The sequence below is a fragment of the Antennarius striatus genome, chromosome 8, assembly GCF_040054535.1.
Source record: "Antennarius striatus isolate MH-2024 chromosome 8, ASM4005453v1, whole genome shotgun sequence".
Lineage (NCBI taxonomy): Eukaryota > Metazoa > Chordata > Actinopteri > Lophiiformes > Antennariidae > Antennarius > Antennarius striatus.
The window spans coordinates 3187459-3212322 of record NC_090783.1 but is presented as its reverse complement, the minus strand read 5'-3'; the positions used below and the strand labels follow the sequence as shown (position 1 = coordinate 3212322).

The window sequence follows — 24864 nt, the reverse complement described above, 5'->3', positions numbered from 1 at the left end:
GGTTAATTTCACATCAGGGAGCACATTTTTCGCTTCCCGACCTCAGATGTGTTAAAAAAAACAACAACAACTGTATTTAATAATGGCCACACGTCACGATGGATAATATTTATACGATTATAAATATTTCCAGATGTTTAAATATCTTATATCAACAGGAAAAAAATTAAAAATATTACTAATTATTACTGTAATGACGTTGCCTTCACTTTAACCTTCTCGGTGCTTTGGTGTGTTCATTCAAATGTGTTTAGAGCGCTTTACAGACGCCGCCCAGCACTTACCAGCAGATGTTCTGTGTGTTTAGACGCTAATGATTAGAAACTTGTCATCGCCAATGATTGACCATCTCTGTGTGTGTGATCATCATGGAGTCTGGTCCACGGGAGCATCTGTACTCCACTTCTCGCCCACACCGCGCACTCCATTATCCCCTAGCAGGGAGCGCGTCTCGGCGCCACAGGTGCCACATTAAGGTGATGCGTTTAATCATTGGTGCGTCCCGGGGGGCTGCCCTCCTCACTCCTTCACCAAACACCCAGAGAGGAAGTAGAGGTCGTGCTGGAGTGTGTCTCTGACTGTGTGTGTTCATCATCTTGGGGGTTTCTCTATTTGGGGGGGGTGTGTAATGTGATGTTCTGGGAATTGAAGGTGTTTCCAAAGGCCGGACGCGCGTTGACAGGTGTGTGCGCACCTGCGTCCGTCTCTGTGAGGAAAACGGGTGAGACAAGAGAAAGGTTGTGTATCGTGGTGTGTTTTTAAAGTGCCCGAACACTCAGAATGTCGAACTCCACCGGCAACTTCTACGAGCTGGCTCAGTCCTTCAGCATCTCCGACGTCATCGTCATAGCAACATACTTTCTCCTCAACCTCGCCGTCGGTATCTGGGTAAGAGTCAGAGACAGTCAGCGTGTGTGTATGTGTGTGTGTTTACCCTGAGTGTGTATATGTGTGTTTGGATGCTGATGTGTAAGTTTCCTCCAACAGTCATCATGCAGGGTGAGCAGGAACACACTGAGCGGATATTTCCTGGCTGGACGGGACATGGCCTGGTGGCCGGTAAGTGACTGTGTATCATGCTTCCTACTAATTTGTGTGTGTGTGTGTGTGTGTGTGTGTGTGTGTGTGTGTGTGTGTGTGTGTGTGTGTGTGTGTGTGACTGACAGAAAAAAAACACACACATGTGAACCTTGTATTCTTAGAAATAAGACAATAGAATTAAAACTGTAAATATAAAATAGTGTCAAACATAAACTTCTGTCCCACCTCTGGTCTGCTCAGATCGGAGCGTCTCTGTTTGCCAGCTCGCAGGGTTCGGGTTTGTTTATCGGTCTGGCTGGGACTGGAGCTGCTGGAGGGATTGCTGTCGCTGGCTTTGAATGGAATGTGAGTAGATAAGGAATCTTTCATCGGACAAATACATGACCGTGAGAATTTATTGTGTTATTATTAAGTTATTCTATTCATAGCAACTAAACGCGTCACGTTATGGAAGGAATGAAAATCCCCTGCTTGAACATCCTCAACTGGCCGCGCAAGACGAGCGCGTCGCCGTGCGTTCTCGTCCCAACTGCTGTTGCGGACATCCGCCGGCAGGGGGCAGCAGCTGGAAGTCGTTTCTCCTGCATCCGGCCATAAAAGCTTGGTGCACAATAGAGAAGCGTGACTCAGCGCGCAGAAAGTGCGCAAAAGATTGTACGCAATCTTTGCAACTCTTTTGTGTTGTGAGGACAATCCGGTCAAACCTCTCTGTCCGCTTTGAGTCCTGTTTCCGTCTTTCCCACAGGCCACTTATGTGCTGCTGGCGCTGGCCTGGGTGTTTGTGCCCGTCTACATCTCCTCTGGGGTTAGTTTGCGCGCGCATACACACACACACACACACACACACACACACGCACACACACGCACACACACAGTCATACAACGCTTGTTGCGGCTGGTTCTGCGAGTACATTTGACTGCCAAGAGACTTCATCATGAATCTCCTTGAAATTCCACAACAGGGTGTTGCACCCCAACCAACACACAGCACACAAGTGTCTGTTAATAACTAAGACCATAAATAATGTTTTTGTTGCACATGACGTGAGAAATGCAGACACATTAATTGCTTCCACGGTCACCGGCTGGTCAGTTCATATTTGATGCGGATGTTGGGATGGGTGTGTCCAGATCGTGACCATGCCGGAGTACCTGGGCCGTCGTTTTGGAGGCGAGCGGATCAGAACCTACCTGGCCGTCCTGTCGCTGCTGTTGTCCATCTTCACAAAGATTTCAGTATGACGCTCCACCTGGCTTCATCCTCAGATGTGTGGATGCATTGGTATTGAGTTGTGTTGTGATTCCACCCCCAGACAGACCTCTACTCCGGAGCCTTGTTCATCCAGGTGTGTCTGGGATGGAACCTCTACCTCTCCACCATCCTTATGCTGGTGGTCACTGCTCTCTACACTATTGCAGGTACCACAAAATGAAATCTGGTAACTGCCTGGATGTGTCTCCATAACACAGACTCACTTCCTTTTTTAGGTGGACTTGCTGCTGTCATCTACACCGACACCCTGCAGACATTTGTGATGATAATAGGAGCGATCATCCTGACAATCACAGGTGTGCACAGCTACTAGACTTTAAAAACGCACAGACACCTGTCTGATGTTGTGTGATCCTTGTCCACAGCCTTCAACAAGATCGGAGGGTACGACAACCTGGAGCGCGTCTACAGCCTGGCGGTGCCCAGTAAGATTATTCCCAACAGCACCTGCCACCTGCCGCGGCACGACGCCATGCACCTGTTCAGAGACGCCGTCCACGGAGACCTGCCCTGGCCCGGCATGACTCTGGGACTCACCATCCTGGCCACCTGGTACTGGTGCTCCGATCAGGTGCCTTTTACACACGAACACACAAAAGGTGCAGGAACGACAAGGCTGCAGTTCCTCTCCTGGCCACTAGGGCGGCCGAGCACCAAACTGAAATGAAACGCAAACCCTCCGAACTTCTGTCTCAGATGATCAAATAAATAAAATATTTTCACACCACAGAGAGCTTCAAAACTTATATTAAATAAATTTCACAAGAAAATCAAAAAATTAACAAGTCTTTTATGAAATCTTCCAGTTGCAATTTTAATTATTGACAAAAATACAAAGATGACATCACTTTTTCCCAATGTTGAGTCCAGCCTTTTGTTTGTACAGCACTACTGGAGATTAAACAGAAAACATTTCGTTCATTGCATTAAAAAAAAATGTATTCACTCAATAACAGTAAGACGAGGTTAGTTAAAGTTGAACTGCAGAATGTAATAAAAAGGAACCACAAACAGGTTCGGATCTCGGTGTTAAACCCTGAACACTTCAGGAATATTAGATAAACAATGTTTACATGGCCAACAATCACCTTTCCATCTCACTGTACAATTAGTTTTTCCCTAAACAACTACATCCAGTTCTTAATGTGGCTGCATCCACAAATCCTATCATAAAATACATCCTGTTGCCTTGACAACATTTGTCTTCCAAAGCCAAAACGCACTGAGAGACTTGAACGCAATCATCAAATGGCCTATATTACCCCCGACATTTTCTTTTGGTCCAAAAGTCAGTATTTAAAAATTAAATATACACCAGCTCTCCTCACCTGCACAGGTAATCCAGTATGTCCACCAAAGACGTGAAAGAAATCACAGCAGTAGTACAACCCTCGCACCACCTGTCAAAACAAGACATTGCTCGAGCCGCGTGATTGGCCGATGTTGCAAGTCACATGTGAGTACGTAAGATATGGAGAACAGTAGGGCGTCATGAAACTTAAAAGCATCTGAGGTAGAGTTCAGTACTGACGTGTTAGTTGACTGAACCTGGTTAGTACTTACAAACTACCCTGCATCTGGTATAAACCTAATCACAGCTCATTGATAAACCAATCAAAAGTGTCATTATGGTTGTGTTTACATACAGTTAATATATGAGATAACTTTTCCAGAAGCGCTACTGCCTCACAACACCTGGGTGTAGCTCCGGGTTGTCCTGCTTTCACACCGTCCTGTTAAAACCTGTTAAAAGTGAACTCGCAACTCTAAGGTGCAAATAAAGGTGTGAACGGTTGCTCGTCTGGTCTGTTGTTACCCCCGTGATGAACTGATGGCATACCCCACTTCACCCACTGTCAGCTGGGATAAGCCCCATCCTCCCGTGACCCCACACATAAGATTAGCGGCTATTGAAAACAGTTGATTGCATCCTAGATATCAGCCTCTGAAAGTCACTATCGGCACACGAGCTACTGAAACCGTCCAAACAGAAGCTTTGACCCGAAGGCATTGGGATTGGAAGGTGATTAGATTACCCAACAGAAAATATCTTTTAGGTTTGAATCTTACCCCAAATTGTTCAAATACTTATCTGTTGACATTGTTAAAAGTCCCAACTAAATACTTCCTGCCTCACAGGAAGAAACAGGAAATGGCATTCCTGTAGAGTCACAAGCTCCGGTGTAGACACAGAATGCACCCTCCTTCCCCCTCAGGTCTACTTAGCGCTCTTGTTCTGGGTTGATTTCTTCTGCGACGCTCCAACTCGTGCCCTTAAGTGTCTTAAATTGTTCAGTTTAGAGAAGGAGACTCCCAGCAGCCCCGACGGGTTGGCTGGCAGAGGCGCCTGATCAATGTTCCTGTAATTTTGGCGTTGTGGTGACCGACCAGAGCGCGTCTCGGCACGCAGCGGAGCCAATTCGACCGGCAGCATTTGACCGTCAGAGTATCGGTATGCTCCCATCGCAGCTGAGGATGCGTGAGCAGCGGGTAGAAAACTTCCTGGTTTAACCCTTCTCTGATGGGAATTACGAACCGGAGATCTCGACGTCTGGAACAACTAGACAGAGACAGGAAACAGTGAGATGAGAAGGACATCATGGAGTCCAGAAGCGTAACGTAGACTTCAAGAACCAGTAGACTACCAGTATAATTCCTTCCCAGCTCAAATACTTTCCAGGCATATAAAATCATTTCTATACAGATGATTTGTTTCTACAGCTTGACATCTGAACAAAAGTTGACCAAGAACAGTCAGAATCTTCAGATGATCCCATTCGATATCAAGCAAAATGATTTGTGTATTCGTACCTTATGAATTAATGAAGCCTGACATTAGCCAGCTAACGCTAACCAGCCTTGACTGAAGTATCCTTACAGATTCTTGGGTCTTATAACAAAATTGGTAAGCTAGGTCAAGACACCCACATGGTTCAATGTCTTCAGAGTGTCGTTCTAATCCCCTGGAGAATTGTATAAAACACATGTGTCATACTCAAGGCCCAGGGGCCAAATGTGGCCCGCCACATCATTTTATGTGGCCCACGAGAGCATTAAAGGTCAGAAGGTTTCATTACCTGACAAATTAAAAGGATTTACTGTATGTTATAACAGCAACAAGCAAACATAGTTTTTCTGTGTAACTGTAATGTTTTAACTTAAATAAGTAATTAATTCAGAGTTATTTAACGTTAAGTAGTAATTAGATTTATTTTGTATTACATAGAGTTACATTCATTAGTTACATCTGGCCCTTTGAGGACAACCATTATGCTAATGTAGCCCTCAGTGAACATGAGTTTGACACCCCTGGTATAAAACAATTTTACCATGTTTATGATGGCTTCTAATGTTATTTAAGGTCCATCGAGGTTGAGTCTAAGGAAACCCTCCTAAACACACGTCATCTTTTGAAGTGCACACATCCTGGGATCTGTTTCATTACCATAGTGCTGGTTTAATGTCCTTTATAAGAAATTCCTGCGATCACTTTTTTTTTTATTTCTGTTGCTGCTCACACAGGTGATTGTCCAACGGTCCCTGTCTGCTAAGAACATGAGTCACGTGAAAGGAGCTTCCATCCTGGCTTCCTATTTGAAGATGCTGCCCTTCATCTTCATCATCCTGCCTGGCATGATCAGCCGAGCCCTCTATCCAGGTGTGTGCACAATAACGTGGGCGGACGATCTGATCGCACGCATACGCGCAGAACGTAAAAGGAGAAGGGGCAGGTTTTCCTGTAAATCTGCTGCAGGTAGAGGCTTGCTTTCGCACCTCTGGTGAAAACACACCTGCTTTTATTGTGACGTTTCTTTACCTCCGTCTGTGTTAAACATCACCCATGGAACCTCTGCACTTGTTTTTTTTTCTTTTTTTTTCTGATGATTAGTTATGAAAATTGAAAGGAGTTCAAATATTATTGCGACAACTAGCAGATAGATCTATCATAGAGTAATTTTGTTTTACAATTTCCTAAAACCACAGTGATGTCTTTGTGGGAAGACATCACTGTCAAAAACCAAAACACATTTTAAATAATGATGATTTTCCCAGAATGGACAATATGTTAGCTCAACTTGATTAATCTTCTCTGACAAGTGAATGCTGGTTTTTTTTTTGATTTCCAAAGCTTCTTACCTGTCCTATGTGCCGGTGTGGTGAAGGGTGGGCTTGTCTACGGTTGAGTTTGGGGGGCTCCGGCTGGTCGACCTGCCGTAGATCCAGCATGCTCTGGGAAATACGTGCCATCATGTTGACTCCGTCGCCTAGACGATGCCCTCGACCTGACCCTGTGGTCGCCCCGTTGGTCAGCGGGTCTGGTGGCTCTGGTTGGGAACAATCAAAGAACTCTTCATCGGAGGCGGTGGAAGCGCTTGACGGATCCTCATTGGCTGCTCGGTCGCATATGACCTTGGTACTGTCTTGGCTGCCTTCGTCGTTGCTGCCTGAGTCCCTGGCGTTGAGCTTCGACAGTGCAAGAGCACGGGCTGGCCTCAACTCCTCCTGGCTTCTGTGTTCACTCAAATCATCTACATTTTCCAGTTGGTCCATTTTCATCAGGGTGACCTGTGGTTGGTCAGGCTGCTCGGAGGAGGTGGGCTCAAGGATTAAGTGAAGTGTTCGGGGTTTTGGTACGGGAGGTGGAGCGGTCTGTGGAGCAGACTCTGGAATTTCTTCAGCCTTGTCTGTCGGCTGTGAATCAGCAGGAACATCAGACGGCTGTGCAGGTTGTGTGTGTCCATTCAGTTCTTGTGCATCTGTTGCTACCGGTGTGTCTGTCTGCTGAGGGGGTTCATTGGAATCTGTTGCCTCATGTTGGTCTTCATTCACAGCTGCGTCTGCTTGCTGTTGTAGCTGCTTTTTGGTTGGACTCCCAGGGGTACCAGCCTCTGCATCTGCAGAAGGCTTTTCTGCAGCCCCTGCTAGGGGTGACTCCTCAACAGCAGCAGCAGGTTCCTCCTTTGCGGGGATCAGCAGCGGCGAGCTGAAGCGTATCGCCTGACTGACCTCAAACCTCTCCGACCTCTGCAAGTGAACCTTATTGGCTCTTTTTTCGTCCATGATGTTGATAAAACCAATCACGTCGCTCGGTGGGTCTGGCTCCGGCCAAGTGGGCAGGTACGGGATCAGGTTAGCTTTCTCCATATTGGCAAGCGCCGGATGTATGGATGGCTCTTCAATAACGTTCCTAAGACGTGCCTTTATCATTTTGAGTCCAGTGGGATTCTGGGGATTCTTGTTACTGGAGTTTTGGTCAGAAGAGGAAGGACTGGGAGTGTGGTTTCCCGAGGCAACCAGGGCATATTTGGGATTAATGAGCTTCTTGGCGATAGTGGTTGACAATATCGCCGGCGCCGCCTGAGGGAGTGGGTCAGGGACTGGTTCATCTACCATGGGAACCTTACTGAGGGACACGCTTCTGGAAGTGAGGTACAGGTCCCGAAACTGCAGGTCAAAAGTCTCAACCGCTTGTCCTGTGATCACAGTGATGAGGTTACAGTCCAAACGAGAGGAAGACCAGGTGAAGCTGGAACAGCACAAACATGGAAACATAAACTCACAGCAGCAAATTCCCCAAGGAATGCACTCAAAAATATTTTTCCTACCATATTTGTTCCACCTAAATCTACATTTGTCACGGTTCTTAGTCATTACACCAGACGTGCCTGAGACCACGCATCATCTTTTAGCTTTTAGCTTCATTTAGAGGAGCTGCAGACATTAGAAATCTCTTTGTCTGGACGTTTTTACTTGTGAAAATAGTTCTCTTCCTTTGCTAACTGTGCCTGTCTGCTGTTTTGTGCTGAGTAAGCAGTTCTCAGAGGGCTTTTATAACTTCACTGCTGAAAACAGCTGCAGCTGGAAACAGGGTGAGGCCGACTGGAATGAGACTGTGGCGGAACAGACGGGTTTAAGGCCACTGAACCAAAACAATGAGCTGAAAGATAATAAAAAGTCCCCTGACTATTTAAAGGCACGGATACAAAATGCACGCGGCTCACCTGTACGAACCGGAGATGGCTCGATCGCCGTCCACCAGGAGGAACCTCTGGCTCAACGATCCGCGTACTTTCTGCGCCGATCGCGTGAAGAACTCCACGCCGCCACAGCAGCGCACACGCAGATTCTACACAAACACACACATGCACACACACACACACACACACACACACACACACACACACACACACACACACACACACACACACACACACACACACACACACACACACACACACACACACACACACACACACAGGGTTAAATCTGTGTTAGGACAGGTCTTTGTGGGAATGATGGAAGGAATTTCAATGAGCAATAACGTTTAATGGAACCGTACAGTAAGTCTGATTGGACAGGTTGGAGCAGAGACTGTCTGTCCTCACACCATCTTGTATGACACACCCTCCCATGTTTGTCTTTGTCATTTTCCTAAGGGTGTGGCAGCTGGCAGAGCATTACGAGCTAATCAATGCTCAGTGTGAATCCCGCACTAAGCATATCAGATAAGAGAACTGCTCAAAGACGGTGGGGCGTGACGTTTAAAGCAGCGAGGAAGAAGGAGTGTTTAGGGTTCACCCCATTGCCTGCAGCGCAGCGTGGAATGTGTGTGATGTGTTTCTGGTCATTTAAGACAGCTAACATAAAACATTATTTTCTGCCACCGCCTAGACCGGTTCAGCACAGCGAGACAAAGACTAACAGACGACCTGAATCATGCGCCGTGTCACGGCCTGCAAGCGTTTAACCGCCACGCCTACGTCAGTCCTGTGACCTATCACCTTTAGGTGATCCGTCTTTAATGAAAACATCATTTGAAACATTGGAACATGAGTTTTATGTCTGATTACCATCCGGCTCCTCCTCCCTTTGTTATCAAAATATCATGTGTGCGCGCAGGTGCGTTTGATACCGTACCTTGAGGTGTCCGCGGTGCATGTCGGCTCTGCCACACATGGACAGGAAGCAGGGGACGGCGGCTATGTCGATTATTATGTACACAGGGACTCTACGTTTATAGGCCGCGTCCATCAGGTCCCGGAAGATGTCCACATCTGTAAACACGTCCATCACCACGGCGATAACCTGCACACAAACACACAAACAGGAAAGACAGTTTTTATTTAAATCCTCAAAGATAAAGAAGTTTAACGGATCTAAATGTAGATGTTCCAGAAACACACTTTCAACAGTGTGTGTGTGTGTGTGACAGTGTGAAGCAGCCGGACGGCGTATGATCCACAAGTCTGACAGCGGAGTAACACTTCATGACAGCGTGACACTCTTTACACAGTGGTGTGTGTTTACTCTACATCTGACCCACTTTGTCAATTGAAAGTCATGCAGATAGAGCAAACAAGTCAATGATGACGGTTAACAGTTCAATAAATTGTTTTTGAGCCTCGAGGGGGGGGAAAATACTTGATAGATCATTAGTTTTATAGAGTAAGGATTTTTTGTGTGCAAAAAAACAACAACTTCTCAACAGAGCTGCTCTGTGAAGAGGAAAATACTTATCTAACCATTTAATCCATTAGCATTTAAGGCACCCATTTAAATTCCTGGCTAGAGTTGTGTATCCTGCTCTGAAATGAAGCAACGACAAAACAGATCTGCGCCTCATTCACTTCAATACATTTTTGTGAATAAAATACTTAAAATTCACACACAGAATTTACACAATGTGTTCTAACATCACCTGGAACATCCTGCAGGACGCGTCAGGGCGATCAGCAGGTGTTCAGATGCGTTCACTTGCAGCTCGAATTATTTTTTTATTTTTTTTGGGTACTTTTTTTGTGTGTTTTTGTGCAGCAATCTCTGTTCTTTTTTTTTTTTAATTTAATTTACCTTCTGCGCCGCTGCGATGCTTTTACGCACCACCTCCTTGATGTGCGTACCCATGTAGGGTGGAGGTTGGGTGTAGACGGTCACCCGCGTCACCCCACGGTATGAAATCGAGTCGGGCCAGCCCAGATCCAGCTCCGCCACCGAGGCCTCAGACCGGTCCGGCCAGTACTGGAGCGACACATTCCCGTCCGCTCCATCATCGAAGTACCCGGGGGTGGTGTTCCCCGGACCCGGGGTGTCAGTCTTCTGAAGATGCTCATGCCCGGGCCGGTAGACCTCCGCTCTTTGCGTAATCCGCTCCAACTCCGGTTCCGAGAGGAAATCCCGGACGCCGTTTTCTGCGATGTAGTCCCTGAACGCATCACGACCCTTGGAGATGAGGGCTTCCACCGCCACCCGCTGGTCCTCGCTGTAGAAGAACTCGGGTTTGCTCTCGTTCATGCGCCAGTTGACGTGTTGATTGTCCAGACACTGGATCTGAGACAGCGCCATGACGTCACAGATGTCCACCTGGTCAGCAAATAGTTAAAAACACAATTTCCATCTGTCGGTCCGGAGGGACTAACTTTTTTTTTTTTTTTTAAATGCGGTCAATCCATAATTGGTCCGTGGGCTCGTGGGGCGAAATAAATAGTTCCTCCAGCTCAGGTAAGCGGTTACTGAAACACAGGTGGCGTTAGAAAGAGAGCGTCGAGGCGGGGAAGCCACGCCCTTCACCTGACCCGAGCGGCGGACGGGTAACTCCGGGTGTCACCCGGTCAGACGTGGACGTGTCCTGCCGGTGGAACCCGGAACCGAGTCGGACGGAAGTCACGCGCCCGCTTCAAACCGTGAGTGACTCGGTGACCAAAAAAAAAAAAAAAATATCCCTCCGCCGCCGCCTCATCCGTCCGTGTCGCTCACAGCTGTTAAACAAAGACGGGGACTATCGAGCTCCACGAAGCGTGAAAAAAGTTGTAAACTTCCTTTACGCGACGCTACTTTCACACGGTTCGAATCCACGTCGGCAATTCTTCCCCCTGGGGGGGGAAAAAAAATAGAAAAGTTCCTCCGGCGGAAGGAGAGTTCGCCGAGTCCGGGAGCTACTGTCGGGAATCTGACCCAGGAATTTCGGCGCAGGAAGCTGCATCACCCCGCGGGGCCAGGAAGGCGGGGTGTCCGCTAGTCTGTTGGGAAAGACAGGCTCTAAACTCCGCCCTCGTACCCGAGCAGGCGGGGAGTCGCGCACAGACAAAACAAACGTTTTCTGACTAGTTTAATTTAATTGCGTTGCTGCGGAGTTTTAATGACTCCAATCGTCCTAGGAACTAAAAAATGATTATTTTTATGACTTAATTAATTAATAACAACACTTCCCGTAACAGTGACGTGGATGCATTAGGAAGAAGGTTGTTAGTTTGGTATCTGATGTGTTTAAATAATAAAACTAGGTTGATGAAACGTATTTAAAATATACAGAAATCATTTTCATTGCAAAATAAAGACAGATTTTTTATTAAAAAACGTGTAAAATGAAAGTAGTGTAATAATGTTTTCCTGTGTTCTTCTGAAGTGAACTCCTTCTGCCATAGAAGCTGAAGTAAAGGAATTAATTCTGCGTGAGGATGTGTTGTTAGTCTTCTGTGTCTGTGTGAGAATGACCCTTGAACTTCTCACATTTCAGACTCTGTAGGATGTGTGGATCCAGAGGAGTGTGTGAAAGTGTGTGGAGCAGAAGTAGGATGCTCCAACATCGCCTTTCCCAAACTGGTCATTGAGCTCATGCCAAATGGTGAGAATGCATCCCTCCTTTCATATAATTTTTTATTTCTAATTATATTATGATAGGATGAACTTTATTCCTATGTGTGTGTGTGTGTGTGTGTGTGTGTGTGTGTATGTTTCAGGTTTGCGTGGACTCATGATTGCGGTGATGATGGCTGCTCTGATGTCATCCCTGACCTCCATTTTTAACAGCAGCTCCACGCTCTTCACCATGGACATCTGGAAGAAACATCGGCCGCGTGCTTCGGAGAAAGAGCTCCTATTGGTCGGAAGGTATGACAGCCCACAGGCTTCACGCCGTGGCGATGTGTTCAAAGAAGGTGAAAGAGGCGTGCTGTGTTCCAGGATTGTGACGGTGATCTTGGTGGTGATCAGCGTGGTGTGGATCCCCATCCTGCAGTCGGCCAACAGTGGCCAGCTGTACGTCTACATCCAGGCGGTGACCAGTTACCTGGCTCCGCCCGTCACCGCCGTCTTCACCCTGGCCGTCTTCTGGAAGAGGACGAATGAGCAGGTGATGCCAAGAATCTACATGATACATCTAGAGCTGCGAAACATGTTTTTATGTCCAAAAAGTTTGAACTCCTTTTCCATTCTTCTGCCAAGTTTCATGAAAATCTGTCGAGCAGTTTGTGTGGAATTGTTTAAAATGTGTGAATTTGCCTAGATACAAAACCACCTGAAAACTTTCTAGACTTCTGCCTCGTCTGGCGTTCCCTTCCTCTATCCTGTTGTGCGTTTTTATTGTCCTCACATGGGATCCAGCTGCCAACATCCTTTCTCCGCTTTGTGCAAAAGCCGCCGCCGTGGATATCGCTTTCCCTTTCGTTAGAAAAGAAAGCGATTATTTCAGGCTGATAAGTCGTGTGAGAGAACGTTTTGATTAACAGAGATAACGTGAGAATGTGTTGCAGTTCGGAGCGAATAAAAACGTGTGTTGGCACATCTTCCCACAGCAAGTAAAGACCAGCCCTTTGAATAGTGATCGCTGGAGCCCTGGGTGTGTCGGAGGACGTGTTGTTTGACTCCAAAAGTAAAGAGGAATGTCACAAGTGAAGGATTTCCACCCTTTACTGTAAATATTCCTTTTGTCAGACTCTGAACGAGGCTGTTTTACTTTATAATATATTTGCAGCGGATTTCAAAGACATTCCTCTTATATGTACAGGGGTCATCTTGAAAAAAAAAATTGACTCATATTTATGAGCGAGCTGGCTCTTAAAATGAGGAAGAAGTGATTCCCATTGGAAGCTGTTTTAATTCAAGACAGATCCAGGAAGTGTTTTTGCAACCCTGGCGGAGGTATACACTCTCCTAGTGCCTTTCTAGTTCCCAAAAGTTTGCATGCTACATGATATACGAGCAAACAGGACAAACATACTAAGCAATAGCATGTTAGCATTATTTGTGCATAGCGTGCTGACATCTGCATTGAATATGAAAGACTAAACCCTTGATTCCGGGTCGTAACCTCACCACCGTCCCTTTGTTTGACTTTTCCCCTGGACCTGTTATCCATCAACAGCACTATTACATAAAAGCTGCACACTTTTTATTTGTTCATATAAACACATCAGTCATATCTCTGCAAGAATCCTGATAATGTTAACTCTGGGGAAGGGGGGGTCAAAGGGCACGAGTTACAGCAGAGTGTTATAATCTCACACTGCAGATAGCGAACAACACGGATACGCTCACCTGGAGACGTGACCTGGTTTCACCCGCTGCTCATGAAACTCTTATTAACCCACATATTCACAACAGAAAGGAAAAAAAACATAATAATGAGATAATTGTAAAGCAAATAGAGGTGCAGTGCGTTTGTTTTGTGCGCTACGCCGAGGCGATTAGCTCCATGCGTGGTGGGACGGACTGCTCGGATCACGTTCCTGCCTGAAGGAGCGAGCGGCGAAGGAGATATTTGAGTCGCTGCACGTGCGCGCACTTCAACAAGACACGACAGGAAGACAAAATATGAAGACTGGTGGGAAAGTGAGGGCGGGGCCACGCCCGACACGTGTCGTGACCTCTTTTGTGTTCGTGTGTGTGTGTTCAGGGTGCATTCTGGGGCCTGATGGTGGGCTTGGTGGTGGGCGTGTGCAGGATGGTGCTGGAGTTTGCCTTCCCGCCTCCCAGATGTGGCGTGTTGGACTCGGCCCCCGCAGTGTTGCGCCGCGTCCACTACCTCCATTTCGCAATCCTGCTCTGCGGGCTGACCGTCGTGGTGATCACCGTGGTGTCGCTGCTCACGCCGCCGCCCACGCTGGAACAGGTGTGCACACACCGACGCAGGAAATTAACAGGAGCATTAGGGGAAGTGGGGTGACACAACCACTGATGCACCTGTCGTGTTATCAGCTTCACCTGTCGAAATCCAAAACGATCAACAAACTCACCTGTCAGCCTATTTGTCGCCACTTTCTTGCACCGTGTCATGTTGAAAATGTAGGAAATCTGCATTTTTTGCCTATCACGTAAAATCTGTGAGGACTTTAAAACCTGCTGCTGAGTGAACGGCCACATAAAACGATATGGCGGGCCACATTTGGCCCCCGGGCCTTGAGTTTGACATGTGACATAAATGATCCATTTCAGGAAGTGTTTACCTGCTTTCTTACCCAACATGAAGTAGAGATTGATACCACTTTCATGTTGTGTATGCATAAGCTGCTATACCCAGCTAATTAGCTTAGCTTAAGGATAAAGACTGGAAACAGGGGAAGCTCAGACAGAACTCAATCCACCTCCAGGATCTCTATAAATAAGTCTATATTTTATTCTCAGGTGTGCAACCTGACCTGGTGGACTCTGACCGAAGATCCACAAAGAGAAATCCCTCTACAAAAAGTGTCCTCTATAGGCCACCGTAATTCCCAGGGTAAGACTGAACATTTGGAACTAAAACTCAGCCGTCATGTGTGAAAAAGTTGGAGCTGCTTTTGTTGGGGGCAACTTCTTGTTTCTACCCCGTGTGGGTGACTTTTCAGGCTCCGAGCCCACGAGGCGGGTGAGATGCAGCCACGGGACGGGCCTGTGCGTGGCAGCGGTGCGGCGATCAGAAGAGACTCCGGCTCCCAGAGTTCTTAGCGTCAGAGAGAGCGTTTTCTGGTCCAGGTTCTGCTGCGTCAACGCGCTCCTGGTGGTCGGCCTCAACATCTTTCTCTACGCATACTTCGCTTGAGTCGAAGGTCAGATTTAATGTCCTACCTGACCGAACATTAGGGGACGGAGAAATTACGATTAAGCTTGTGGCTTGTAACAAGCTAACATGAACGTGTTTTAATTTGAGGTCAAACAGATTCATTCACTCTGAATTTATGGCTGATTTAATATGTAATACATCCTGTATTGTGATTCATGTAGTTTAAACGCGCCTCAGTGCCATTTAATGTGTGTTCATGGTGATAAACATGTTGTAGGTCTGTTTGTAGCTTCAGTTCTTAATTTATTTAATTTCATGACATTTAGCTCACATATGAATATAAATAAAGTTGAATTGCGTCATCTTTTTCTGGCTAAATCATTGTGTCTGTTTAAGTAAAATAAAAAAATTGTGTTACGTATTTACAACACAGTCAGAACTCAAAGTGAACCCAACTGCGAAAATAAGATTTTTTTTTTATTATTAAAAATATATTGTTTTTCATCACAACAGAAAAAAAATAACCTTTTTGACAACTTAACAGGTGATAAATCTGTTCTGTTCTGTTTGATTCATTTATTTAATTGTTGGAATGATTTTAGTTTAGATTTTAGAATGCGAAGAATTTCATAGAAAATGTTTTTGTCCTTATCTCAAGTAAAGTTAAATATATAAAATCTAAAAGTGTTTGTGTACAAATAAACTCAAGAGCTTTCATGAGCTGATAAAAATCACTCTTTATTTATCGTCGGTAGTGTTTGCTTACATTTAGCAGCGTTAACACAAAAGGGTGGAACAAAGAGAATAAAGTTATATTTCACTTTTAATTATTATGTCAAATGTTCGGTTGTTAAAGAAGATAATTTAAGTTGTGCTTCACTCTATTTTTAGTACTTATTCCATATGATAAAAAAAAGACGACGTCGTCTGCGTCAGTAGTAAAGCGGCTGGACGTATTCCGGCGGGAACACCCCCACCCGGCCTCGACAGCGCCCCCTCCAGCTCAGGGAGCTCGAGCAGTCCAGCAGGTCGATGACGTCGCCGCGTAGGAAGTGGAGGTGGGAGCTCTGAGGGGGGGTGTAGTCGCAGAGGGCGTGACCCAGGCGAGGTTTCTGCGAACAGACATCGAAGCAACGACATGAAACCAACGGGTTTATGGAAGACATTAAAGCTGTGATCCATCATACCCCTACTGCTGGTTCCAGGGGTCGGGGGGAGGACTCTCTTTCCGGGTGAGGGGGGCGAGAGTGCGGATGGACTTCCGGCGAGCTGCTTTCGTAAGGGTTGGGGTACGGGTTGGGTTCAGGCCCGGGAAGCAGGCGAGGGGACGGGGGAGGGTCTCGGAGGTAGATGACTGTCTCCACGGCGATGCTGTGGGTTCTGTAGAAGTCCACCAACCGGTTGAGGGAACAAAAGGATTCCTCCCAGATGCAGTACCGCCCGGCCCCCTCCAGCACTCGGAAATGCTCCACCTTCTCCCCGTAGCTGCAAGGAAAGTGCGATAAGAGAACGCTTAAAGGCAGGTCGACGCAAAAACCTTCTCCTCGTCCAGGTGGGTCACCTCAACAAGGTAATCCCAGAGGTTATAATCTCCTCTGTCTGGGGACACACACATTATACCATGTAAATCAATCCAGTCTGCTTGAAGGTGCTTTTAATTTTTCTCAAAGGTTACGTGTCCCCTATGCTTTCACTGTTTGGTATGTGCTTTAATTGCACAGGTATTACAGACACTATAATAACCTGAGAACTGTTGTGTAGTTAATTAAAGCTACTTAAGAATAACTCGAGTATATTTATACATTTTTAACCCATAAACCACAATCCAAATTCCAGACAGACATGGCCCACGAAAAAAAAAAAATGGCTGCCCTCGGGGTTTGCTTACAAGAAGTGAGAAATAAAATCCTTCAGCAAATTGATATTTAAATCAAGCAACGTGATTTGAAACTTTAACAGAATATCAAGCAAAAATATAGATTTGACTCAAAGGTTTGTGTGATGAATGTTTTTGTTTTGCCTATAGTCTTAATAATTTAACTGATTAACTTTCAAATTGCCTTCAATTACAGCACAAGGACAAATATTACCCAAAAAAAATGTGGGTGTCATGGATACAATAATCAATGCTATGAAACTTTCGAAAAAAGTAATTTAGCTACCACATTCACATGTAAATGTGAATGTAGTTGAACTACATACAAGTTAAAGCAGAGAGTAATAAAACTACTAATTTAAATATATGTACTTTATCACTGTTACTCTACAGCAATTAAATAACCATTTTGATTCATTATTCATTATTTATTTGTGTTGCTTTTCAAATAAAAAAATTTGCTATTTCCACCTCATCAAATGAGACGGCTCACTGTTCTTCTGTTTTCTATGAGAATAAACTCAATATCCTGTTTTGTTTATGATTACTGATAAGGTTTATACATCAGATTACGTAATCTTTGCAAGATATTACAAAGACATTTGTAGATAAAAACAATTAAAATCATTATTTAATTTTAATCCAGCACTTCTTTTATTGTTATTCAAAAAATAATAAAGATGATAAATGATCATGTTTTATTTGTGTGAAATTGAACAAAACGCAGCTTCTCGAGAACTATTCCTGTGCGCGCCCGCCCCCTGGTGGTCATCTTTAATATTACACTATAGACGCCAATGAGCGCAGGAACGTGAATAAAGCGCCAAACCTCAGACAGATGTTGCGCCTGGAAACGTTAATAAACGCACTTGAATGCTGTCTGTGTGCGTTTGTAGTTTCTCGGTTGCATAATGTACCTGTGTTTAATTAATTACCCAGCGGTGTTACGTAATGGCCTGATTATTGAACACATTTAATTTACCCTCACTGATTAAATGCCTCACCTCTTGTCGGTGACCTAGATAACACACACACACACACACACACACACACACACACACACACACACACACACACACACACACACACACACACACACACACAAACACACGCACACACACACACACACACACACACACACACACACACACACACACACACACAGTGCAGCTGTTATATTTTTAGTGTAACAGGCTCTGATAGAACATATTTAAACCATTTGAACTCTTCCACTCCACTGATTCAGAGATACGTGGACGCCTTAACTTACTGATGTGTTCAGTGTGACGGAAAACAAACATCCATCTGCAGAACATAATTAGAGAACAAGATGCTGCTGGATGCATGACTGATGCAACACTTCTCTAGAAAGCTGAATAAAGCCTGGCTGATCCGACATATCTAAATATAACTGCTGCACAACACAAAGAGATATTTTGGTACACTACTATCACAATATGGGAGCAGACAACACAGGGATGCTGTGACAGTTTGCAGCCTAAAGATCTGTCTGCCTTTGAGCGTTTGTGGTGCGTTTACTGACCTCACGGAAACAGAAAACTCTCCTGGAGCTGATTCGCTCTCCCTCACCAGGAAAACTCCAGCATCCTGCCATCGCAGACGCTTTTCAGCCTCCAGCCTGGACACCCGTCCTGCAAACCAGCTGCAGAAATATGCAAGAAGTCAAACATACTTTTTTCAAGGGATATTGAGAATAAAAACAACAACTCTTTAAACTGCACAAATAAATAAGAATTTAAATCAACTCAAATCAGTTTCTCCAATTGATGGCATCAGAATAACTTACAATATAATTTACATTATATACTTAATTTAGATTTTTTGCAATTTGATAATTTAAAAAAAAAATCCTTAAAATGAAATGAGGAGGGAACAAAGACACATGTGGTGGAACACAGAGGTCACAATAAGCAAAGCCACAAATATAACATTATCTATCATTGATCCAGTTTTACGGATAAGGAAGAAGGGAAATGTAGTTCTCTGGCACGTAGCCACGCTTCCCCCGGATCTCTGCTGTGAACCAGCAGGAATCATCCTCCATTTCTGTCACCTAGAACACACATGCACAACTTTTCTTACTACGCCGACATATCTTCTGCTCCACTTTAAAACGTCAAACCGCCACACTTACCCTGATGACGTCCCCTTCCTGAAAGATGATCTCGTCTGCTACCGTTGCTGTGAGAGAGCCACCGCCTCCATGCTGAACATGGTGGTGGTGGGGGGGGCTGGAAAGTCGCTTCTAGTCATGAATGAAGGGGAGGAGAACGCCAGCGTGTGATTGGAGCACAGCAGGGCGATGACAGGACGTCTGACGGAGCAGGACTCGTGGACATCCTGCTCATTAGTTAATGAGGAGTTTTCTCCTCTCGTGTGTCCCTCTGATCCTCCATGTGAGCGAGATGGAGGGGGTGTGAACATGCGGAGGTGGCGACCTCTCCGTCGACTTCCACCTTTTAATCTCTGGAGCTTCAACATGAGAAATCAGTCACATTTACTCATTTATGTACCGTAGAAGTGCAGAAATGAGTAATCTCAAATCTCCAGTTAGCTTCAGCTTCTTTAACTGATACAATAATAAAAGATCCTGGCGACGCATCTGTATTAATCTGCTTGGATCTCCACTGGAGCATCACGCTTGATGTTAAAAATGCATCGACGCATCTTCATTTTATCGTTTATTTCATACACAAAAACAAACATTTCGCACCGTGCGTTCGTCAGTAACAGTCCGATATGACCTCCTGACCCCCCTGTGTGTCAGGATCGCTGTGAGTGGACAGTATGTCCTGCAGCAGCGACAGGGGCGAATTGTGGACGTGGTCGCTGCTCCGAGTCAAGACGTCCAGCCTCTCGTCTAAATCCAGACACGCCAACACTTCCTGCAACCCGGCGGCGGCGCCGCTGCCCTCGCAGCTCCTTTTTGTCCCCAGTATCCTTCTGATCTCCCGTCCCCATCCTCCAGCAGGAAGTTTACAGGTCACCCCGGAAGCATCCGGTCGCCCTAGCGACAAAGGACGGATGGCGTCTCTGAGTCTCATCAGCAGGCGACAGGCCTTCAGGCCCACGGGTCGGTCGCAGTCGACCAGACCGCTCAGCAGCGCCGACACGACGCCGCCCTCCACCAGATCGCTCAACACCCCCGCCGCGTCCCACTCCACACCCCCCGCTGGAGCGTCACTGTGGGTGTGAGGCGTGTGCACCCGGTCAGACACGACACCGTAAGGGTGCGACGAGGTGCGGAGCGGTTCTGAGGGCTCGGCGTGACCCTGAAGGGCGTCATCTAGCAGCAGCTCCGCCAGCTCCAGCGTGTGAACTTTGACCTCCCAGTCCAGGTCTGCGCTCCCCAGAGAGAGGACGGTGCGAACGCACTCCATCAGGAGAGGAGGAGGGGGCGAGGGGCACGAGGAGAACCAGGAGGTGAAGTATCGCACGACGGCCCTCCTGGAGAATCCCTCCGTGTCCTGGGAAAGAATCTCCAGCAGCTGGTCCACAGTTTCAGTCTGGAAGGAGATGGAAGGACAAGTTAGACACGGCGAGAAGTTCCACACACAGAACATCAGCTTCATTTCATCAAAACGGGTCACTTTTACCCTAAAAACACACAAAATAATGTCTCAACATTGATCCTAAAGACGTTATTCTCACGCCTGGACACCGACATCCTCCTTCTGCAGGAACGATTTCACTTTTTTCTCTTGTATGTTTGAAAATAAGAAAACCTTACTTCACGAAGCGTGTGAGTCTGATGATTGTATCTGAATAAACACCAGATTAAGAGTCACGAGCGGCGACATCACCAGAAAGATGGAAAGGATTTGCATAAATGAGAATGTCTGAGTGAAGTTAAAATTAGTCTGATCAGAAAGCAGACATGAAAGACGGAGGCTTCCAAGAAAGTGTCAAAGCCGACATGGGCGTGAGCTTCGGGGCCTCATTAGAGACGAGTTCTGTGGAGGGGAAGCAGGAAGATGCTCCACTGCATCAGTCTAACTAGTTCATCTCTAAAGGAGCTTTAATCAAACTGACAGCGTCATTTAAATTTGCATTAATTGTATTGAAAGCTCCGCGGATGTGATCTGACCCTGTTGTGCTTTTGGAGAAATCGTTTGAAATCTGTACCGACCTCCTGTGCGCTCAGCGCTGCCCCCTGCTGCCAGCTGGGCTCCAGAGTCCTGACCAGGGCGGAGACGGCGCTGGCTCTCACGTAACCCTCTGCGTCTTCAAGCGCCTTCCTGATGAGGGGGGCGGTGCAGGAGTTTCCTAGCAGAGCCTCAGACGCGTCATGAGCATTCTGGGCCGGGTTCGGGGGGAGACGCACATCTGCCAGGTGTCCCAGGAACTCCACCGTGGAGTCCCTGACCTCCCACCGCATGTCGCACACGCGCTTCCTCACCACCCTGAGAAGATCTGATGGGAGGAGAAGTGGAGTTTAGATCGGACGGAATTAATCCCAAGGATTAGATTTAAAGAGGAGGCTGTCGTGGGTTTTACCCAGTCTCAGCTGGTTGGTTATTAAACAGGCATCTGTGAGGACAGCCGTCCACTTAACAAAGGCCTGGTAGGACTTGTGGAGCACCTGAAAGACACAGATGAGAGAAAAAGTTAAAGAATACAAAGATGAAAACCAGACAGAACATCAATTATTACTATTCTTAATTAATCTGAAGACAATTTTACTGTTTATTTTGATAATACCACATTTATATGTCCAGAAATAATTTATTCTGTCCGATCTACACCCCCAAACTTAAAAAAAATATCCGATTAATATTAATTCAAATAAAAATCAGCTAATTTATAATTAAAAGCAGAAGCAGTTCATATGAAGTTGTTTCCATGTTTGCATTGACAGATCACACAGACTGACAGTCGGGTCAGAATCAGGGTCATCCAGGTATCCTATCAGGACTGTCAGCACGTCGCTGGTCTTCTCTTTCAAACCTGAAAGGAAAAAAATGGAGGCTAAACGCTAAATATTTCACCCTGAAAACCAAAACATCCCTCGATTTCTGTCCCACATGATATTTATTCTTATAAAATGTTCACCATCATCTGAAGTCATTTGGAAAAAGAAATGATTTTCTATTTGGTGCTTTTAATGCTCAAACACAGGTTTACCTGCGCTGCTGCTGAGAGCCATCAGAGCACATTTCTGAACTTTGACGCTGCCGATTATATTTCTGCAAACCTCGCTGGAGCCAGAGGACGAGGAGACGCCTCTGCAGATCTTCAGCAGCGACAGGACTGCTGCTACGATCACATCCGGAGGACACGGGAGGAAATCTGGAGGCTAAAGGAGAAGAGAGAGGCTTTAGCTCTGTAAAATAAACACTGCTTCTTCTTCTCCGTTTCTCTTGTGGTTGTGGCCTCACCATGAGTGTGATCTGCTGTAGGTTCATCAGACAGACACAGAGCATAGAGATGCAAGATGATTTTCTCTTTAGATGTGCCATTATCGAGGACCGTCGCCGCTCGTCTGCTGTAGGGACATTACAACTAAGATCAGGCTCTTTTCTTTGTCATTCGTTTCATGTGTGTGTGTCTTTGTGTTTTACCATCGCCGCATGCTTCTAGGAGAGTCTGGCCGGATGTCATTTCAAGTGGCAGCAGCAGTATTCTCACAGCTTGGCTTGCGTGGGGAGGATGACTAGACGCATAAAACGAAGGTAGTACCCGTTTTAAAAGGTCAAATAAATCCTGGATTTCATTACTTGATGTCAGAGATTCTTTTACAAAGTGAGGGTGAAGCTAAATTCAACAGGAGAGTGAGAACTCGGATGCCCACCGGAGGCCTCTGCAAAGACAAGCGGCTGCAGCGTGAATGAGGTCAGACGGGTCGTCAAGGTTCAGCATAGATGTCAGCAGACGGTCGACACGTCGGTCTGGGAAGCGTTCGTCGGTGCCGCAGCTGCAGAAAATAAAATGACAATTTCTAACCAACGCTTTACATGAATTAAAGTTTAATCTCCCTCTTTCCTTCTCTTTCTATTCTGTTAGTACAGTTGCCTGATAGATCCGGTCTACCTGTAAGCAGCCAGAATGACGTCCATCATTGGCAGAGTTAGCCGACTGTAGCCGGCTGTCACCAGCTCCTCCAGGGTGTCTGAAACCGTCTGGAGCAGCTCGTCCCGGAGAGGCGGTCTGGCTTGGGCCAGCAGCTGGGCCAGCAGCCTGAGGGTCTGCAGACTCCGCTGGAGCTCCGTGTTCGCTGTGGGAACGAGGGACTCCTTCAGGTACGCCGAGATCGCCACAAACATATCGGCGCGGATGGAGGTTTGCGTGCAGCTGTCGTCATCGCCGTTCACGCCGTGACATCCTGCAGGTGAGTCGGGCTGAAAGGAGAGCAGGATGTGGACGAGCGTCTGATTGACAGCCGAGGCAACGAATAAACTGGGGTCTGTGTGGAGTTGTAGGAGCGGTTCGATGAACTCTGGAGAGTTAAGAAGGCAGATTTCGATTATCAGGTGGTAAGTCATCATCTGTGGCGCTCTAAGCAAAGTCTCTTCCATCATAATCAATACAATAGCATGAAAAAAAATTTGCACCTGATTTTACAAAGAACCTCAAGGCCTTTGGATGCTGCAGAAAGTTCTTTAAGCCCTGGATCCAACCAATCCTTACACAGGGATCCTCCCAGAGCCCAGCTTCTTTCCAGTGTTGAATACTAAAAACCACGTCCAGAACGGAGGCTTCCTGCAGGGAGGGACATCACCAGTACCATCACCATCACCAAATCAGAAATTCTAAACAACAATGCAGTAAAAATGTAAAGTGTCATAAACTCTCACCTGCAGTATTTTGAAGCCATCTTCAGAGGCAGCTAGTAATCCGGTGAGTTTAAGGGTGAAGGAAAGGACACCGGGGTCAGATGATGCGTTGGAGATCACAGCGGATATCAATTCAAGCAGACATGGACAAGCCTTCAGCAGAGATCCCCCTGGAGAGAAGGTTAGATGTTCCTTATTTATTCACTGTGAGGACCGGTGTCTGAAACTCCTCTGACATCAAGCTGCAGAATATTAATCCACAAAGAGAAAGCTTTATTATAATAAATCACAGACTGGAGGAAACAATGACCTGAACCCCCAGCACCCCCAACTGGTTCAGTACTAACCAGACTGGGTGAGTCCTGTAAACCAGTCCAGCAGTTTCTCCAGGCTGGTGTCGTCGAGCAGAGGCCTCCCTGAGTCCGCCAGTACCTCACACACACCGGGCAGCAGCGACAAACACTCACGGTCCATGTTGTTAGCATGTGTGTGTTTACATTAGCTCCCAGGACACATTACAGCTAATAGCGTTACAGCCAGTCAGGCGGAAGTATGCTAGGTGGTGCATGCTGTAGCTAGATGCTAAAATACAAGTAGCGACATAAAGTTGTTGTTTTCCTTTTGATTAAACTATTCTCGCGGGACATAATTTCAGTTCTCGTCTGTAACTAATTACATGACGTTCCGTTATTGAGACTTCGAAGCGTGTGCCGAGTGGCGGAGCGGGCGCTTCCGGTATCGAGGCTTGGGTCGTTTAGGGGGAGGAGCTGTAAATGATGACGTATGAAAGCCTGGTTGGCCGGCTGACACCACGTGACTGATTCAGGAAGTGCTACTTATTTGACCGTATACTGTACATGTAGTATAGGCATATACATATGTATATATTTATTACTCCATTGCAAATACTGTTTATATTGTAAATTTGTGTTTATTGTGTATTTTAGTGTTAGTGTTGGTTTTCTGTGTATTGAGTCTGGTTTTTGCACTTTGCCTTTCCTTTTCGTGCACCAATCTTGTCTTTTGCACCAATACGGCTGTTGTATGTGCCTTCACTTAACCCCTGGGAACAAATAAAGTTTTTTGAATAGAAAAAAAACCTTCCCCATTTTCTGGGGAAACG

The 24864-nt window shown here is 46.2% G+C and overlaps 3 protein-coding genes and 1 pseudogene across 4 annotated transcripts; 1 reads left to right on the top strand and 3 right to left on the bottom strand.

Annotated features, from left to right (window-relative positions):
- The first annotated feature begins 197 nt into the window (after window positions 1-197).
- Window positions 198-15652, top strand: slc5a10 (solute carrier family 5 member 10). The gene is made up of 15 exons (XM_068320789.1): window positions 198-888; window positions 988-1059; window positions 1282-1386; window positions 1787-1846; window positions 2173-2277; window positions 2355-2460; window positions 2530-2610; window positions 2680-2885; window positions 5837-5972; window positions 11829-11936; window positions 12052-12202; window positions 12275-12443; window positions 13986-14201; window positions 14714-14807; window positions 14917-15652. The coding sequence occupies exons 1-15, from the start codon at window positions 781-783 to the stop codon at window positions 15108-15110; spliced, it is 1911 nt and encodes a 636-aa protein (XP_068176890.1). The 5' UTR covers window positions 198-780; the 3' UTR covers window positions 15111-15652.
- LOC137599719 (protein FAM83G-like) lies at window positions 3146-10989 on the bottom strand. The gene is made up of 5 exons (XM_068320787.1): window positions 10166-10989; window positions 9233-9400; window positions 8317-8441; window positions 6452-7841; window positions 3146-4874 (listed from the first exon to the last, which is right to left on the bottom strand). The coding sequence occupies exons 1-5, from the start codon at window positions 10655-10657 to the stop codon at window positions 4533-4535; spliced, it is 2517 nt and encodes an 838-aa protein (XP_068176888.1). The 5' UTR covers window positions 10658-10989; the 3' UTR covers window positions 3146-4532.
- Window positions 15653-15823: 171 nt separating the features above from the next.
- Window positions 15824-19173, bottom strand: LOC137600517 (GRB2-related adapter protein-like; annotated as a pseudogene).
- A 463-nt stretch (window positions 19174-19636) lies between these two features.
- brat1 (BRCA1-associated ATM activator 1) lies at window positions 19637-24480 on the bottom strand. 2 transcript variants are annotated; one of them, XM_068321642.1, is made up of 12 exons: window positions 24089-24480; window positions 23763-23911; window positions 23520-23667; window positions 22999-23404; window positions 22760-22882; window positions 22530-22621; window positions 22347-22453; window positions 22093-22264; window positions 21842-21915; window positions 21466-21550; window positions 21098-21381; window positions 19637-20474 (listed from the first exon to the last, which is right to left on the bottom strand). In XM_068321642.1, the coding sequence occupies exons 1-12, from the start codon at window positions 24213-24215 to the stop codon at window positions 19692-19694; spliced, it is 2550 nt and encodes an 849-aa protein (XP_068177743.1). In that variant the 5' UTR covers window positions 24216-24480; the 3' UTR covers window positions 19637-19691. The 2 variants fall into 2 exon arrangements, with proteins under 2 accessions (XP_068177743.1, XP_068177744.1); XM_068321643.1 differs by having other exon boundaries at window positions 22347-22450.
- Between the last annotated feature and the right edge of the window lie 384 nt (window positions 24481-24864).